This window comes from Lissotriton vulgaris, chromosome 4_1, assembly GCF_964263255.1.
Source record: "Lissotriton vulgaris chromosome 4_1, aLisVul1.2, whole genome shotgun sequence".
NCBI lineage: Eukaryota > Metazoa > Chordata > Amphibia > Caudata > Salamandridae > Lissotriton > Lissotriton vulgaris.
In genome coordinates, this window is record NC_141691.1 from 2,044,954,882 (window position 1) to 2,044,973,312 (window position 18,431).

General features: G+C 45.2%; 1 protein-coding gene across 1 annotated transcript in view; it reads right to left on the reverse strand.

Moving 5' to 3' along the window:
- NUGGC (nuclear GTPase, germinal center associated) overlaps nt 1-18,431 on the reverse strand; it is a 1,233,257-nt gene that overhangs the window by 990,067 nt on the left and 224,759 nt on the right. The window contains exon 8 of the mRNA XM_086966431.1: nt 1,526-1,754. Coding sequence (XP_086822557.1) covers nt 1,526-1,754 — 229 coding nt within the window. The remainder of the gene's footprint in view (nt 1-1,525; nt 1,755-18,431) is intronic.

Consider the following 18,431-nt stretch of genomic DNA (forward strand, 5'->3'; position numbering starts at 1 on the left):
CTTTCAGAGGAAGAGATTTAAATGGCACAGATCTAAAACAGCCCAAGACCTTCATCCTTCCTGGCCATCAAAAAGCAGTGGGATTAGCAAACAAATCCAGCTTCTAGTGCTTGCACCCTATTTACAGCCCATTTGGCCACAACTGACTTTTTGCAGCAAGATGGAGAGATGACCCTTTGCCAGTTGATGGATAGGCAGTCGAACGTTCAGCGGGATTGAAAGGTAGGGCAAGACGTAACCCTCAGTGACAATTTGATGGACCCACTTCTCGCCATATAAATGCTTGTCAACCCTGATAGAATTGATGGAATCTGCCTCCAACCAGGTGACTGTGACCCTGCAAGGGGACACTAGAGGGCTGTGAGCCCGAAACTAGTTCCAGGATGCTTGTTTCCGGTCCAGGGAAGACATGGCTTGGCAGTTTGGTATGCCCAGATGTGTGTCCCTCGCTCACTTTGCCACTGGATTCAAGATAGCCTGGCTGATGAGGGCTGTGAGCCAGAAACCGGTCACAGGATGCTTGTTTCAGGTCCAGGGAAGACATGGCTTGGCAGTTGGGGCTGGACTGTTCCCATGAGGCACAGGGTCAGACTGATTTGCGTATAGCTATGTCTGAACTGGTGTGGCAGAGTGAGCTAAAGAATGATGATGTATTAAACCTAGATCAGTTGACTGGGGGTGAGTGCTAGCAATGTTCAACACTCTGTCCATCATCCCCTTTGGTTTTGTTTTGTTTACACTAAAGGCATGGCAGGTGGGGCTCTTGGTGGAGCAATATAAATAAAAGTCTAAAATCTGAAACTAAACTGGTATTTCACAATCTCTATGCGTTTGGCCTCCAGCAAAACTTCATTGGGTCTATGGACCAAGATTTTCAATCTACACAATTCAACTGCCGAAAAAAAGCAATTCATGTCCGAATAAAAAAAATTCAATCCTAAAATTTGAAAATCTCCTGAGAACCATCACCCGGAGGACAGCACATCTTTCTAAACTGTAAATAAGTTCAACATAGTCTTGCACCATAGAGAACATTTTCAAACAAGTATCAACAATGCCTAAATGTCTAATTTAGACCTGAAAAGTCAAGTCAACCCAACTATTGTGTTTGCCATTGTTTTTCTCCATTTGGGGGTGGTTGACAGGCACTACCAATGGAAATACATAATAGGTGATCGAACATGACTGCTGTTCAACCAAATACAAGTAGAGAATATCAACCAAGAGTTGAAGCTTAAGCCCCTCTAAATATACTGATTCTCCGAGTAGGAGTTCTGGAAAAGAGAAGGGCTTCAATTCACAGGAGAATGTTCGCTCAAGAGAAAAGCAAATAGTATGCAATCAAAAGTGTGACCATAATATGCTGTTGCAATTATTAATGTACTTCCAAACTCCCAGAATTCCAAGTAATGTATATTTTTGTAAAATTAAACACACTTTCTAGAACATTCCTGCTTCTGATCATAGCCAAGTACTGAAAAAGTAAACCCTAATCAGGAAGTTACTTTAAAACGAAAACAAATACCTCCTCAGAAAGGAATTCCACCTCCGCTTTGTATTTATTTTCCTTAGAGCTTCGAGCAATCTCAACAACCACAGCAGTGCACGCCTGCATTCCAGAGGTTGGCAGGACAGCTTCTTCGTCAAGAAGGGCATTTAACAAGCTGCTCTTTCCAGATCCTGTATCACCCACCACAGCAATGTATGTCTTGGAGGGCTCCTTTGTCTGGGCCTTGAGGCTTAAAATTGAGTCTCTAGAAAACACAATAAACACATTTAATAACTTTCCTCTGTAATGACTTGTAGTTCTTGAATTGGTTTGAGTTTAAACAGATGAGGGCATTAAAAGGGAAAATGAGGGCAAGTTACCATATTAACGTTTGTAAGGTAGTAGATAGGTCTTTCATCATCCATGACTACGCGACCACCCTCTACAATCTGGGAAACTGCTTGTCTTCGTACACAATGAATATTGGACAAAGCTTTGGCCTGTTCCACAAACTGCATTTTGAATGAGTTTACACTTTTGACAAAATGTATTACTTTTTGGTATTCACAAACTGCCCTGTTGTAGAAACTCACATTTTGTACTAACTTACACTTTTGTAGTAAGTCCAGCACTACTCATGACCAACCACTGGTACTGCGACACCCTCGGATAGCAAATAATGGAGGTAGGAATGCAATATAAAACCCCACAGGAAATAATGCTAAATTAAACAAATTAAACTTGTTATTTTTTTTTTTAAATAGTACATATTTATAATTTAATTATACAATAGTTTAATAAGCTATTTTGAATCTAAAAAATGATACATTATTACACAAAATTGTATTTATTTAAAATAATTGTAAACATCATATTTGTTCTGGCACAGTAAAACATGTTTTTTTCTCTGTGGGAATACATTTTTTAATTTAAAGCTCAGAAAAATATTTTTAATTTAACATATTTCCATTAATTAAAGTTTTAATACACTATAATATAACAGTGCCGAAGCATGTTTATTTTGTTACATTTTAAGTAGATATATAAAATTAATCTACATTTGAATTTAACAAAAATATTTTTCATGCTTATTTTCCAATTAAATCAACTTTATATGACCCCATATTTGACCATGTGGAGATCTATGCCCTGGCTGTGGAGTATTCCTATGACTAAGTATAAGGAAAATTAAAAATATATATAACTCAAAAATAAATATTACAATAATAAACATGTCATGAAAAAATAATAAATCGATCTTTTTTGAAGTCTAAATTAACAGAAATTCACATCTAAAGAAAAAATGTTTTAATGTGCTTAATAATCATTAAGAGTGATCTATAGAATTAAATACAATTAATATAATTAATTTTAATAAGAAACTGTTATTGTTTTAATTCAAAATGGATCAAATTATTTTATAGTTGAATAATAAAAACACAATTTTTATTAAAAAAGTAACATTAATTTATATTTATGTTTTTAACTATTTTAAATAATTTAACAAGCACCTCTGCCCAACTAACTCCAACTATGATTCTCTCCTATGGACTTATACTTTGTGTTCACCCAAGGTAATTTCAATGAGAGTCTGCAAGTGCTTGACCTTACTCAGGAGTGACAATAGTTTCCACAGAAGGGCAGTGGCTTAGGCCTGCTGGGTAGGATGGGCTGGGCATGAGGTATGTGACACTTGTCCGCCCAGGAAGAGCAATTGGGAGGGTTCATGACTTTAATTTACTTAAAAGAGACAACTGTAGGCCTACCTATTCATAGTTTACTGTAAGAGACAGTGAAGCCAAATGTCCCCAGGACAGACTTTAGTGAATTATCCTTCATCCTAGCAGGAGGGAGAGCTGGTGCCAGGGCCAGATTGGTGTAGTGTAGGTGGAGGGGACTGCTCATTTCCCTAGAGACGCACCACTGGGTGGACCCTGGCTTTTCTGACCTAGTGGAAGTGGTTTGACAGATTTAATTTGCCTTGAATAGTTCCACTCTGCAATAGTTTGCAGTAAGGATAATAGAGTGTGAGGTAAAAGTGGGTTGGGTCCCCCCCTGGAAACTTTTTCTTATTGGTTAGGGAGTGCCCAGAAATCCCCTCCAACTACTAGCTGGTGAACTGTACACAAATAGACCAAACCACCAGCTCTTCAGAACAATTTCTGGACCTTCGTCACAATGATTGAAGGACCTTCTTCATGTCTAGTTGCGGCATATTACTTCAAGTAGCAATGGCAGACTCCAGGCTTATACACTAGTAGTCTCGGAGATAAATTCGGGGAAAAAAAACTCCGTAGGAAGGACAAAAAAAAATGGAGTTCAGGTAAATCTAGGTCAAATGTCTGCTGGATGCCTTTGTTGATTGTCTAGGATGTTACATTTCAGTTTACAGGTTTGCAGATTTAGGGTTAACATTTCTCAGACCTGATACAAGAACGTCTTAAGAATCTAGAATACTCCAAGCATGGAACACAGTCAAGGTAAAAAATGGTGAGAACCCAGTAGAGATGTGAGAAGTTATTTTAGGCAAAATCAGCTTTTGTTAATACATTCTTCCAATTGATTTGGGAAGAGGAAATGTAACATCTTAAAAATTCCTCAAGAGTTTCCTGTAGCCACTCTGTTTCGCATTCCTTTGAGGATGAAACATAGAGGTCAATTCTCTTCAGATACCTAGTTAACGCTGCAAGAATTTTCTAAATTTCGACACAATTTGAGTAACTCTATGAGAGATAATCTTTGATAGAAATACATGAATCTTACATATGTCAGAAATGAATACTCTGGCCATTTTTTAATGCTGTTGGAATTTTAGGTAGAACAGAAAAGTGAGAGATTTAGAATATGAGTCAATAGTGACCATAATCATGCTATACTTCCCAGAGGAAGGTCGATTGACAAAGTTTGTGATAATGATTGCCTAGGGTTCAGTGGGTATTTCTGGTATAAGTAATAACCCAGTTTTCCTTTGTGTTTTACATTTATTCTGATTACATTTCTTATGAACAATCTGTTACATTGTGGTTAAGTGACGCCTAACAAAACTTTCTTTAAATCCATTCTTCTGTGACTGTTCTGCTATTATGGCCAGAAACCAAGGAGTCACGGCATAACTGAAGCAAAGTTTTCTGTAATCTCTCTTAGGGAATAAAGTTGGTTATAAAAGACTATTAATCCTTTAACAGATGTTAGGTGATGCCTTGGAACACAGTTTGAGACAAGGGAGATGAACCTTCCTGGTGTCTTGAAAAACTAATTCCAAAAAGGATGAGGTTAGGGTGGAGATAAAGGCCTGAGAATACGTGATCTTTTCAAATGAAGCTGAAATTATTTTTATCATGGTACAGTCTGCATTAGGAGCTGACAAAGTGAGTAGATAAAAACACCTGTCCTTGCGTCATCGGAATCTGGTCTACTTGCAGTCCTTTTAGAATGGTCGAAGGGCGAAGGGAAGCCTAGCCTCATTTTTTAAAACACTTATTTCAACCCTAGTAAAAACGAAAAAGGAATTGGGGTTGAATACCTGTGTTCCGTCATAATGTAATTGAAGAATGCTTATCCTGATGCAGATTTAATCATAACTGGAGGCTTTATTCTGATCTTATTTTATATTCCGGAAAATGAAGCAGACCTGCAGAAACTAGGCACTTGAGGGGAAATTCCAGCTCAATCTCCATCACCAACAAAAAGCTCTGACAAACTTGGCAAAAACGTCGTTAGTTATTGTCCCTCAGTAGGGCTGACGGTCCATAATGCTAGCAGGTTTCCTAGTGACAGTCCACCAGCATGGACCAGGATAAAAGAAAGCTGTGTCTCACATTTGGATTGTACTCTGGAATACAGACTCTTTAGTCACAGCCAAGAGCTCTGTATTGACCAACGCCAAGAAAGCGACCAAGTACGTACCCCAAATTAACATCATATCAACAAATATCCAAAGCTATTGAAAGCCAAAAGCTGTGTTGCATGATGGACATGCTGTGAATTGGAAGAGAATGGGATGGGAAATACTCGACGCCTGCACTATGTTTCTGCGAAATCTTCTGGATCTGGGGAACCCTACTAGTAATTTATAAAATGCATCTTAAGGATATCCCAAGGAAAATCTGCAACTAAGCCCAGCCTGTAATGGTACCAGCAAAACAATGGAAGCGGAAGTGAGACACTGGAAGAAGCTCCCGAACAGGCTGCTACAACAACTAAGAATAACTCCACAATGCCTAACATTAAAAATGGAAATAAAACAAGTAAGGAGTAAATTGAAAAAAGAACTTTGGGAGTTCAGGAAATTAACATATGAGGACTCCTGAGCAAAGATTACTTGGGCCAGTAAGAAATAAGGGCACAGTAAGCTTTTGGCGAATGATTAATATGAAAGAGGACTGACAGAGAATATCCAAAAACGCAAATTTCAGCAAAAAGACCTAGGTAAGGTATTTAACAAATAATTTCTCAGCATTTGAGGATAAACCAAGTAACCCACATCATACAAAATATGAACAGCCACATATGAGCACCCTCACGAACAAAACCTTTCAAAACTAAGCCAATGCCAATGTATTTTTCTTCAAAATCGAACTATGCCTAAAAGGCAGTATGGATGCCTGGTTGGAATGCAGTGAGTGGGATAATGACCCATTAAGCTTTTGGCGTAAAGATATTCAGAAAATTATCACAAAATCCCATGCTGATTGTGGGTCAGGACCAAATGGCACTATTTAAAAAAGACCCTACATTTTGAGCTAATGGGCTCAATGTACTCGATAGCCATATCTTACACACACAAGAAATTCTTGCAACTTGGAAAAGCTCAATAATTTAGCCAATCTATAAGGGTGGGGAATTTGACGAAAACAAATAATTGTCATCTGATTGTACTGATCTATGCTGAAGCTAAATATTTCGCAAACCTGTTGCTAACTGACCTTTAAACCCGGACAAATGAACAAAGAATTTTCCCCCTGAATCAAGCTGGATTTCCTCTGGATCTGTATCAAATCTGTTGGCCATCTCCATGATAATGACAAATTCAGCCCAAACGTGCTCGCCTCTTATGCGAGTTTTGTTGATTTCAAAGCAGTACTTGATAGAATTTCAAGAAAACACCTCTGGGGAAAGTTATGAACTTGGGTGTTCCTCTGTGCCTTTTACGAGCGATAGAGCAAGGTAGGGCTTACATTCCCGCACCTGTAACAAAAAAATAGTGATATGATGGGGAGCCGCGGCCAATTGGCAATTAGGTCAAGGGAGCCACAGGTCAAAAAAGTTTGGGAACCTCTGGTGTAACTTACTTACCCTGACTAGAGTGAGGGGCCCTACTTGGGCAGGGTGCAAACCGTTGCCAACTAGAGACCTTGTTTCTAACAAGGACTCCTATAAAGACAAAGGAGTTCTATACAGATTCCCATAGCCAACAACATTGGTTGTTTAAAGGGCTACATCATCCACTAGAGACTTCTTAAAAGGAGGAAACTGAAGCATCTTCAATGAGTACGCATTCTGTTCAGGCTTGTGCACTTCCATATACCGAACCATGTGAGGTCATACAGAATACATCAAACTTAACATGTGTCAGGGAGGCCTGGGCTTTAGCAGAAGGGCAGGCCTTAGCCCTGTGTGCCGGTCTAGGCAAACACTATAGCATTCAGTACATTCAACATGTACTGTGATCAACACCTCCTCCTTTGAGCTCAAGGAGCCGACAGGATCCCTTACAAAGTATTTTGATGAAGCTGCTGAGGGGCTGTACATCACTGCATGCTGTGCTTAGGGCCTCCATATATTGCTAGGGGGGAGGGAGGTTAGTATGTTGCATCAGAGTATCTGTGGCAGTGTGGAGTCAGTGACTGAGCTTCCATGCATTACTGTGTGTGAAACCTATTTGGAGTTTCCATTACACACTTGTATCACACAGAATAACTGGTTGACAGGACATCTAGAGTTGCCAGGCTTCAAACTTTCCTTTCCTTTTTTTGTTCAGTGATTTAGTATTGTTATGGTACAAGGTGGGATGTGTTGTGGTGTGTGCACTTATATAATCATTATCATGTGAGGTTATATAGAATACACCTAGAGCCATAGGCACTGGCACAGGAATGGCATGGCAGAAAAAGTGACTACAACAAAACAGAAGCACAAATATGTAGGTTCATCATGAATCTTCATTTGGTTATAATTATAACCATAAGAAGAGCAGAAATACAGAATGCATACATATCAAAAGGATGAGATAATAAACACCCAATACCAGTAAAAAAAGAGAATCTAGAGATTATATTGGTTTTAAAATCCCCCAAGCGGGAAACAACAAATTTAACATGTTTGTAGGGTAAGCAAAACAATAAGAGTAGGACGAGCTTGCTTAATATTTAGGGGTTTCAGTATCAGGATAATAAATAATTTTGTCTGCACTCTAAAATACTTGTAAAGGAAGAAAAAATGCAGGGTACTCTGCGGGAGACGTACTGTCTCAGCCGCAGGATTCCATGGTGCCATGTCAGATCAAACCACTGGGGGAATCCAGAAGAATTTGCAGCAGGTTAAACTTGACTCTAACCAGGACGAATCTACACCTCTAATTGATAACAATAGACAAGTAAGGCTTCATAGCCTGAACTGTTTTTAAGAGCAAACGCCCCCTGCACCATAGGTTTCACCAGCATATCCAAGGAATTGCATTATTATTATTATTAAAGGGGTTTGTAAAGCGCCTGGTGACGCCTCCCGGCGTGTCCCCGCGCTGTGGAGAGAGAGTTTTAGGAGGAGAGACAGAGATGGATCCCACTAAAGAGTGAATAAATGGGTTTTCAGTAACTTTCTGAAAGATGCCTCTTTCGTTTCTAGTCTGATGTTCGTAGGGAGGGTATTCCACTTCTTGGCCGCCAGAGTGCGGAAGGAACTACCTCCCATTCTAGCTCTTTTAGAGAGCGATGTTTTGAGCAAGCCCATACCTTTAGATCTAAGGGATCTGTTGGGCTCATACAGTAGTGCCAGATCAGATAGGTAGGAAGGGGCTTTTTGGTGGATAATTCTGTGGCACCAGAGGAGTGCTTTAAATAGAATCCTCTTGTTAATGGGTAGCCAATGGAGGGCGGCCAGGGAAGGCCTAGAGGGAGCTCTACGGGGAAGTCTTAACACCAGGCGGGCTGCTGAGTTCTGCAAGGCTTGTAGTCTCCTGATGTTTTTCGCGGACGTGCCCAGCAGCAGCACATTCCCATAATCTATTCGGGAGGTGATAAGTGCCTGAGTCATGGTACGCCTGTAATTCAAAGGGAGTAAGTCCAGGGTACGATTGAGGGTTTTCATGACTCCGAAGCACTTACATGCATGCACATGTACATGCATGCACATGGTGCAGAGATAATCAGGAAGGATCTGCCTATTAAACTGAGCTCCCTCCCTCGTTCAGATCTTAATCCAGCAAAGCAATGGCCTAAGAGCAATTGTGTCTCCTATGTATTTTGTTCCAAGCTCACCATGGACAGGGAAATCCAGTGTACTTTTGGGGACCTGCAACAAGCGACTCAAGGAATCCTGGCTGTAGCTCAGGAGTCCTTAAAGCTCTTCTGACCCATGTCTGCCTTCTGCTCGAAGAGAGAGGTGCCATCAAGGGCTTGTCCATGAGCAAGGCAAGGACAGCCCCATAAAAGCCAGATGTCCTCAGCCAAGCATGGCATCAACAGTCACCTTCATGGGAATTGCTCTGCCCAGCGAGTCAGTTGTGTCTAAGCCACATCGAATGGAGAACTTTCCTGCTTCTCTCCCGTCTGATATTGCTTGGGGGAGAATGGCCTGGGGCTCTCTTCACGGATCAGTGCTTGACAGAAAGAACTGAGGTGGCGCTTACATAGGTGTTGTGTATGTCATTTCCAGCACCGCTGACGCCACATGGAGCAGACGGACGCCACCTACCAGCGCGCACAAGTTTTGTTCAAAGAAATAATTTCCGGATTAATTCAAAGTTATGGAATCTCAGGCTAGATGTCTCTAACAGATATACTTATTTTTTTTTTTTTTTAAATCTCTTTATTCGCATCAGGTTGGTACACATAAGCATACAGTCACATAGCGTGTGGAGAAAATCAGCGACATCATTAACAGGAATACAAAATGAGTCGTAGTCAGGTGTGACCAACAATATGATGAGCAGTGCGACACATTCTAGAAACTCCATTTTCCGTTATCTAGTTCTGTCAGTAATAACACATGTACAAAGACGATGCAAAGAGATAAACAAAATGCAAAAAACCATCAAACAGAGAAATGCCAACAAGGGAGAGAGAGCGAACAACAACACATTGATCATGTCAAGGTGGTAATAGCGGTAGCATGGGTGACCACGGGATGCCGGTGTAGCCTAGAAGTGAGTGTTAGCAGAACAGGCATGGCAGACGGGGACCAGCGAGCGAAGAAACAGGGTATCATACAGCCCTCTGCAAGGCAGCCACCAAAGGGGTGACTGCAGCACCATTCCACATCTCGGCCGCAGCGCGGGAAGAAACAACTAGCCAATCTCATCACAGTAGACAATGCAGCCTTGTCGGGGGAAGAACAGCTATCCCACCCTTTCTGGTACCAGAGAGCTCGCCGCCTGTGATTGCGCAGCCTGCGTTAGCTTGCTAATGTACTGTCTGTATGGGCCCCAGATGTCGACAGGGCGCGAGGAGGTTGGGAGCTGCGCGGAGTATTCCACATTGTTTATGTTGCACTGGGCCAGACTGCGGAGCCATGCTTTTGAGTTGGGAATGCGCTTAGAACCCCAGAGCATAGCAATTTCCCTTTTTGCGAGCAGAAAACCAATGGCAGCGAGTTTCCTCGTGGTGCGGGGAAATTCAACAACATACCCCATCAGTGCAATCTCAGGTATGGGACTCAGGGCGCACTCTAAAATGTTACCCAGTATGTGGTGCACCTGCAACCAGTAGTCCTGCAGTTTGGGACACGTCCATGCTAGGTGGGCAAAGTCAGCGTGTGGGGCTTTGCATTTGGGACAGTGATGTGGCCTTGACGGGTCAAGTCTGTGAGCCAAGGCCGGTGTGAAGTACAGCCGCCGCAAGAACTTAAAGTGTATTAGTTTGTGCCTGCTGTTGATGGAGACATCTTTGGTGGCCCGGCAGCAAGCGGACCATTGGTCATCAGTGATGGCTCCGCCCAGATCCGCCTCCCATGCTGCACGTACTCGCGCGTCTGAGGCAGGAAGTGCCGCCATACATAATTTGTACAGCTTAGACACAACATGCGCACCATTGGGGGACTGTATCAAGAAGGTCAGGGCCTCCAATTCTTCGGGAGGAAGCGGGAAAGAGGGAAACTGTGCTCTGAGCATGGACCTCAACCGGGTAAGAACGAATGAGTCCATGAACGTCCGATCGGTAAAACGGTGGTCTTCCGAAACCGAAAAGACGTGTCCTTCCGGGAACAAATCCCCTATGGTATTAAGCTGGTATTTGGAAAGAGTACGACAGACCACCGTTTCAGAAGTGATAGGGAGCCAGTGGGGGTTCGGAAGTGGGAGAGCCGGTGAATAAAACACGTCCCTCCGGAGCAGTCGACGCAGCTGCAACCTGTGAGAAGGTGGCCTGATATGCAGTGCTCACTATTCTAGTGAACACTATGTATCAGTCCAGCAACCCTTATTGATGATTGGTTGTAAGTCAACCTTATAGACCAGCTATCCTAGTAGCGTGGATACGAGCAGTCTAAGGCTAAAGACTCGAGAGGGCGTGTTAAGCCAGCTGTTATACCACATATACCCCTTGAACACCAAGTGAAAGGACACCACACAAGTGTTATGAAAATAAACAGTTATTTATTAAGAATCACAACAGCCCTGTACTCTTTATGAGGACAGGGTACTAAGCACAAACCAAAACTCTTACGAAAATACTTAAGTTAGCACAGTATATACAAATGCCCGAGGGGCACGGAAAACCATATACTTGAAAAGTGGAATGCGAAATTACTAGCAGGTAAGTACAGTACTAATAGCCTTTGGAATCGCTAGGACTTGACTATAGAATCGTTAGATTACTTCTAGGAGACCCAGGGGACTCGGGTGCAGTGTGTGCACTCTCACGCGAGATGCGGGACAAAGTCTATGGTAGCTAGAATTTGCAAAGTTAGTGTTCTCGGGCGAACCCGACCTGGTAGGGAGAAAACGAAAGTAGATTCTGACCCTTGGATAGTGAGGCTATGCTGGGGCACCGAAATGCCGAAGTTACCTAGCCCAGGGGCTGCAGCTGCATAGGACTCAAAAGACGTCGGGAATCCTCGTTGACGGACCAGGAGCCTGGAAGAAAGAAGTTGCTGGCAGGCGACCAGTGAAGAAAGTTCGGTGGATCCAAGCCTGGATCGATGGAAGATGACACCTGAAAGCAGAGGGGACCAAGTTCGAGACTACTAGCCAGTAGTCAGTGGGCACCAGGAGGGCACCGGATGGTAGCCACCTCGACAAGGCGTGTGGGTGACGCTGGGCTCGGAGATCTCACGGACCAGGAGGCGTTGTCGGCGACCAGGAAGGAGGATCGAGCTGTCCCACGAAGATAGAAGCTGTCGGCGTCGCTGGACCCAGGATTGGGCAACAAAGCCTTGGCAAATTCAAGCCCACGCGGTGGACCTAAAATGGCGTCTGGAGTGGACCAGGAGGGTCCGGGGTGCCTCTCTTCAAGAAGGAAGCAAGGGCCAGTCTGGAGCAACCAGACCAGCAGCAGTGATGTCGTCGGGCGTCGTTCAGAAGGCCACAAGCCAGCCGGCTAGTAGCCAAACAACGCGGTGCACAGCAAACAGCAGAAGGGCCCCACGCAGATCGTGGAGATGCAGGGAGGCTGATCTTGGATGCTGGAGCTGTGCAGGGTCGGGGCTTCTCGGACCCCAAAGCACTCACCAGTGGAGGACACGGTGGGCTTGCAGTAAAGATGTCGTGCAGTCTTGGCGATCGTCGGTCCCTTGAGGTCTCGTCGCACTCACGGTTCTCAGCTTTGCTGTAGAGGTGAGTAGAGGTCAGAGGTGCCAGGGAAGCCGGGTCTCGTCGAGCTGGGTCATCGGATTCGTGATGAAGGACTTGCAGCAGACCGCAGTGTTCTTTAGGATGGTGCCCGCTTGATGCAGGGTGACTACTCCTTAGCCACAAGGGAGAATCTTGAAGAAGAAATCGTGAAGTCCTTTCGAAGAAAGTCGTGTCTTGATTCCAAAGATGATCTAATTTTAACAGGGGGCCCGCTCCCATCTTTATACTAAAAAAGGGGGCTGACCCGGTGACTAGGTCCTGCCTATGGGTGGGACCAGGAGGGGGGTGGTTACACCCCTCTCCCCTGCCGGACATTCCCCAGGCCAGGGGCTGGTGTGCCCCTGGAACTGGTTCTGACTGGCCTATGCGTAGTGAGCACCGGGGTGCCACTCAGCAGTCACCTTCCTGTAAAGCCCTGCCTACCCAGGATACACAAAACCATGTCTGGGACGGTGCTAGCACCGCCCCTGACAGGAAACCCTTTGTCCAAGCCTCCCTCGCTGGAAGGACTCCCAGCAGCAGGAGGTCAGACTCGTGTCTGTGGTGGCAGCATCCATTTTGTGGAGCTGAGGCTTCAGTTAACTTTAACCGGGGTTCACGGTTACATACATGTCGTGTCCCTCTAGAAGGGTGGAATGCTAACCCCGTCGCCAGAATTGGCGAGGGGTTAGTATTCCAATTCGTATGACACCTTACTCGACATGTTTTGATAAATCAATACCAAAGTTAGCATTTAACCGCGAGGATTATAATGCACTTAAGAGTATATGGTATGCGATATCATGGAACAGCTATTAGGACTTGGTTCCGCAAGCTGCAGACAGGCTCAGCTCATGCCAGAGCACCATCTCACACGATTCCAAGCACTCTGCCTTCAGGATTGTCAAGGCCTGCCATAGGAGTGACTGATAGGAATCTGTGTGTCCATTTTAGGGTTAGGTATAGGTATACTACACCTACAGCAAAGGGTGATTACACGACTTTGCCCCAGCTGTCATGCAGCCAGTTGTGTCAAATTTAGGAGGCCAGCCAGGGGTGGCATAATACATGCTGCAGCCCCTGGCAGCCCTGGGTACACCTATGCCCTGAGTTACAGGGTCTGATAAGGTGGCCCAGTACCAATTGGTAAATGCACCTAGGGTACAGGTGGTAATTTAGAAAGAGAACAGCCAGGCTGTGGGTCTGATTGGCAGGCCCACAGCCCGAGAAAGTCGTAAACCAGTGAAAGAAAAGCAAAAAATCTGGGTGATCATAGGATTGCAGACCCTACTCTCCTACATGACCCCCCCCCAAAGTTTGGGACAATAAGCTAACCTTGACCAGGTGAGTCTTCTTGTTCTAAGTGGAAATATCTGGAGAGCCCATCGGCATTGCCATGATCAGTACCAGGTCTATGTTCCACTGTAAAGTCCATCCCCTGTAGGGAAATGGACCACCTAAGTAGTTTGGGGTTTTCACCCTTCATCTGATTTAGCCACAAGAGGGGCTTATGGTCGGTCTGAATCTTGAAGTGAGTGCCAAACAAGTATGGCCTCAACTTCTTCAGGGCCCAAACCACAGCAAAGGCCTCCCTCTCATTAGCTGACCAATTCTTCTCTCTAGGGGTCAGCCTTCTGCTTATAAAAGCAATGGGCTGGTCTTGACCATCAAAATTCAGTTGAGAAAGAACAGCTCCCACACCCAACTCAGAAGCATCTGTTTGGACAATGAATGGTTTGGAGTAGTCTGGACTCTTAAGGATAGGTGCTGTGCACATGGCCTGCTTTAGGTCATCGAATGCTTTTTGACAGCCTGCTGTCCACTGAACCTTTTTTGGCATTTTCTTACTTGTCAGTTCATTTAATGGTGTCACAATTGAACCATAGTTCCTGACAAACTTTCTGTAGTATCCAGTCAGGCCCAAGAAAGCTCGAACCTGAGTCTGGGTGGTTGGAGGAGCCCAGTCCCTGATTGACTGTATTTTGCTCTCCAGTGGCTGAACCTGGCCCCCACCTACAAGGTGGCCCAGGTATACAACCTGTGACTGCCCTATCTGGCACTTGGTGGCCTTGATAGTGAGGCCTGCTGCTTGCAGAGCCTCTAACACTTTCCTCAGGTGGACCAGGTGATCCTCCCAGGTGGAGCTAAAGACAGCAATATCATCTAGATATGCTGCACAGAAGTCATCCAGCCCAGTAAGGACTTGATTCACCAACCTTTGGAAGGTGGCAGGTGCATTTTTCAGACCAAAGGGCATTACCACAAATTGATAATGCCCACCAGGGGTTGAAAATGCTGTCTTGGGCTTGGCATCCTCAGCTAACCTGATTTGCCAATACCCAGCTGTTAAGTCAAATGTGCTTAAGTAGTTGGCAGAAGCCAATCTATCTATACGCTCATCTGCCCTTGGTATTGGATGGGCATCAGTCTTAGTGACTGCATTGAGACCCCTGTAGTCTACGCAAAACCTCATCTCTCTCTTACCATCTTGGGTGTGAGGCTTTGGCACTAGCACTACTGGACTAGCCCAAGGGCTATCTGAGGGTTCAATGACTCCCAACTCCAACATTTTCTGCACTTCAGTTTTTATGCAGTCTCTAACATGATCAGGCTGCCTGTAGATTTTACTCTTAACTGGCAGACTGTCACCAGTGTCAACCTCATGGGTACACCAATTGGTCTGACTGGGTGTCAGAGAAAACATATGTCTGAAAGACTGAAGAACCTGTTTACAGTCTTTCTGTTGATGCTCAGAGAGGCTGCCACAAAAGACAACACCATCTACTGACCCATCATCAGGATTCTGAGTGAGCAGGTCTGGGAGAGGGTCACTCTCTTCCTTCTGTCCCTCATCTATGGCCATGAGCAAGCTCATGTCCTTCCTGTCGACATATGCTTTGAGCCTGTTGACATGGAGCACCCTGTGGGGGCTCCTGGGAGTTCCAAGGTCCACCAGGTAGGTGACCTCTCCCTTTTGCTCAAGAATTGTGTGGGGCCCAGACCATTTGTCTTTGAGTGCTGCTGGGGCCACTGGCTCCAACACCCACACCTTCTGTCCAGGCTGGTAAACAGTCAGGACAGCCTTTTGGTCATGCCAAGCTTTTTGAAGTTCTTGACTGGCCTTAAGGTTTTCAGATGCCTTCTCCATATACTCAGCCATCCTGGAGCGGAGACCAAGTACATAGTCCACTATGATGGTTGCAGGCTTTTTGAGAGGTCTCTCCCATCCTTCCTTCACCAAACACAGGGGGCCTCTCACAGGATGCCCATACAAAAGTTCAAAAGGGCTGTAGTCAACCCCCTTTTGTGGGACCTCTCTGTAAGCAAACAGAAGGCAGGGAATCAGGACATCCCATCTACGCCTGAGCTTTTCAGGTAGTCCATGAATCATCCCTTTTAGGGTCCTGTTGAACCTTTCAACAAGCCCATTGCATTGTGGGTGGTAGGGTGTAGTGAATTTGTAATTGACACCACATTCCTTCCACATAGCAGTTAAGTAGCTTGACATGAAGTTTGCACCTCTGTCAGAGACAACCTCCTTAGGGAAGCCCACTCTGGAGAACACTCCAACTAGGGCCCTTGCCACCACAGGGGCTGTGGTGGTCCTAAGTGGAATAGCTTCAGGATACCTGGTGGCATGATCCACTACCACCAGTATAAACTTGTGCCCTGATGCTGTCTGGGGTTCCATTGGACCAACAATGTCAATCCCCACTCTTTCAAAGGGCACCCCCACCACAGGCATTGGTATAAGGGGGGCATTTGTTGTGCCACCTGACTTACCACTGGCTTGGCAAGTGACACAGGAGCGACAAAACTCCTTGGTATCCTCATTCATGTGAGGCCAGTGAAAGTGTGAGACAAGCCTGTCCCAAGTCTTTGTCTGGCCTAAGTGACCTGCTAAGGGAATCTCATGGGCCAAGGTAAGTAGGAAACCTCTCTGAGACAAGGGTACAACCAGCCTCCTGGTCATGCCAGGCTTGGGGTCTCTTGACTCAGTGTACAGGAGTCCATCTTCCCAGTATACCTTGTGGGTACCTGTGGCGTTCCCAGCAGCCTCAGCAGCAGCCTGCTGTCTGAGGGGTTCAAGAGAAGGGCAGCTTAACTGGTCCTTCCCCAGGTCTTCCCTTGAGGGTCCCCCTGAACCCAAGAATTCAACTTGATCAAGTTCAAACTCTCTGGGCTCAGTTTCCCTCAATTCCTGTAGGTCAGCCTCCTCTGAGACTTGATCCTCAACCTGGGGCAAGGGGGAAGGCACAGCCTTAACCCTACTGCTCTTCTTCTTGGGAGGTGTCTGGTCCATTGTTCCAGGATCCAGCACCTGTTCAGTGGGGCATTTCCTGGCCTGTGACCTGGTCACAGCAAACACATGTGCTGGCAAGCTTAACATTTCCATGTGAGTCCTCTGCTCCACTTCTGACCATTGTGATGACTCCAAATCATTGCCCAACAAACAATCCACTGGGAGGTCTGAACTAACTACAACCTTCTTTTGGCCAGTTACCCCTCCCCAGGAGAAAGCTACAATTGCCATACTGTGATTGGTAGTGACATTGCTTGCATTGGTCACCAGGAATTCTGTACCTGGCATGATCTGTCCAGGGTCCACAAAGTTAGGTGTCACCATGGTGACGCTGGCACAAGTGTCCCTATAGGCCTGAGCCATCTTTCCATTTATGAAAGGCGTCTGTCTGTATTTGCCCAAAGTATTGGGACTTACATCAGGGGACATATCCATATCCCCTGTACTGACAAGGACAGCCTGAGTGAGTGTACCAACTAAGTTGTCACACCCCTCAGAACCCAGGGTTAACCCTACTAAACCCTTGGGAGGTGCACTACCACTGCTGGCTGTACTAGGGGGCACAGGTGCCTTAGGGGCTGCAGTGGCAGGAGTCAGCCCTCCTCCTTTCTTGGTGCACTCACTAAACCAGTGAGTTTTACTTTTACAGTATTGGCACCACCTTTTAGATTGGCCTTCTTGGTTTTTCTTTTTCTGGGGAGCCTGACCCCCACCCTCTTTGGGTTGTTGGGGACCTGTCGAAGACTTCTGGTCATTTTGTTCCCCCTTTGTATCTTTACCCTTCTGGTCTGCTTTCTTCTGACCACCTTGATTCTGGCCCTGGTTCTGTTTAACTCTTGTTCTAACCCATCTGTCTGCCTTCTTTCCCAATTCTTGGGGAGAGGTCAGATCTGAGTCAACAAGATGCTGATGCAACAACTGGTTCTGACAATTGTTTAAAATTTGTTCTCTCATCATCAAATTATACAATCCTTTATAATCAGTAACCTTACTGCCCAGCAACCAGCCCTCAAAAGCCTTAGTGGCACAATCTACAAAGTCAGACCAATCTTGAGACGGAGTTTTCTGGGTATCCCTGAACAGCACCCTGTACTGCTCAGTGGTTAGGCCAAACCCTTCAACCAGTGTATTTTTCAAGACTTGGTAATTGTTAGCCTCCTCTACCCTTGTGGTGAGGAGTTTGTCTCTACCTTTTCCTTCAAAGGAGAGCCACAAGATAGCTGCCCACTGACTCTGGGGAACACCTTGCACAGTGCAGGCCCTCTCCAAAGCAGTAATCCATTTGTGGATGTCATCCCCTTGTTTAAAGGGGGGCACTATCTTACCAAGGTGTTTTGTGTCAAAACTCCTTTCCCTATTGCTAGGTACAATGCTGCCACCAGTGGGGACTACCCCACTTAACTGTTGCTCTCTAGCAAAGGCAAGCCTTTCTTTGGCTAGGGAAAGTTCTTCCCTTTCAATCCTCAGATTAGCTGCCCTTTCTTTAGCTTCATATACTCTTCTCTGAGGGGATGTCATCCCTCTTTGAGAAGAGTTGTGAGAGCCATTGGTTTGAAGGGATCTGCCAGAGCCTCTTGACAGAGATCTGGCTCGTCCATTCCCAATGTTAAGCTGACCTGACAGTAGCCCTGAGGGTCCCCCAGTACCACTATCAT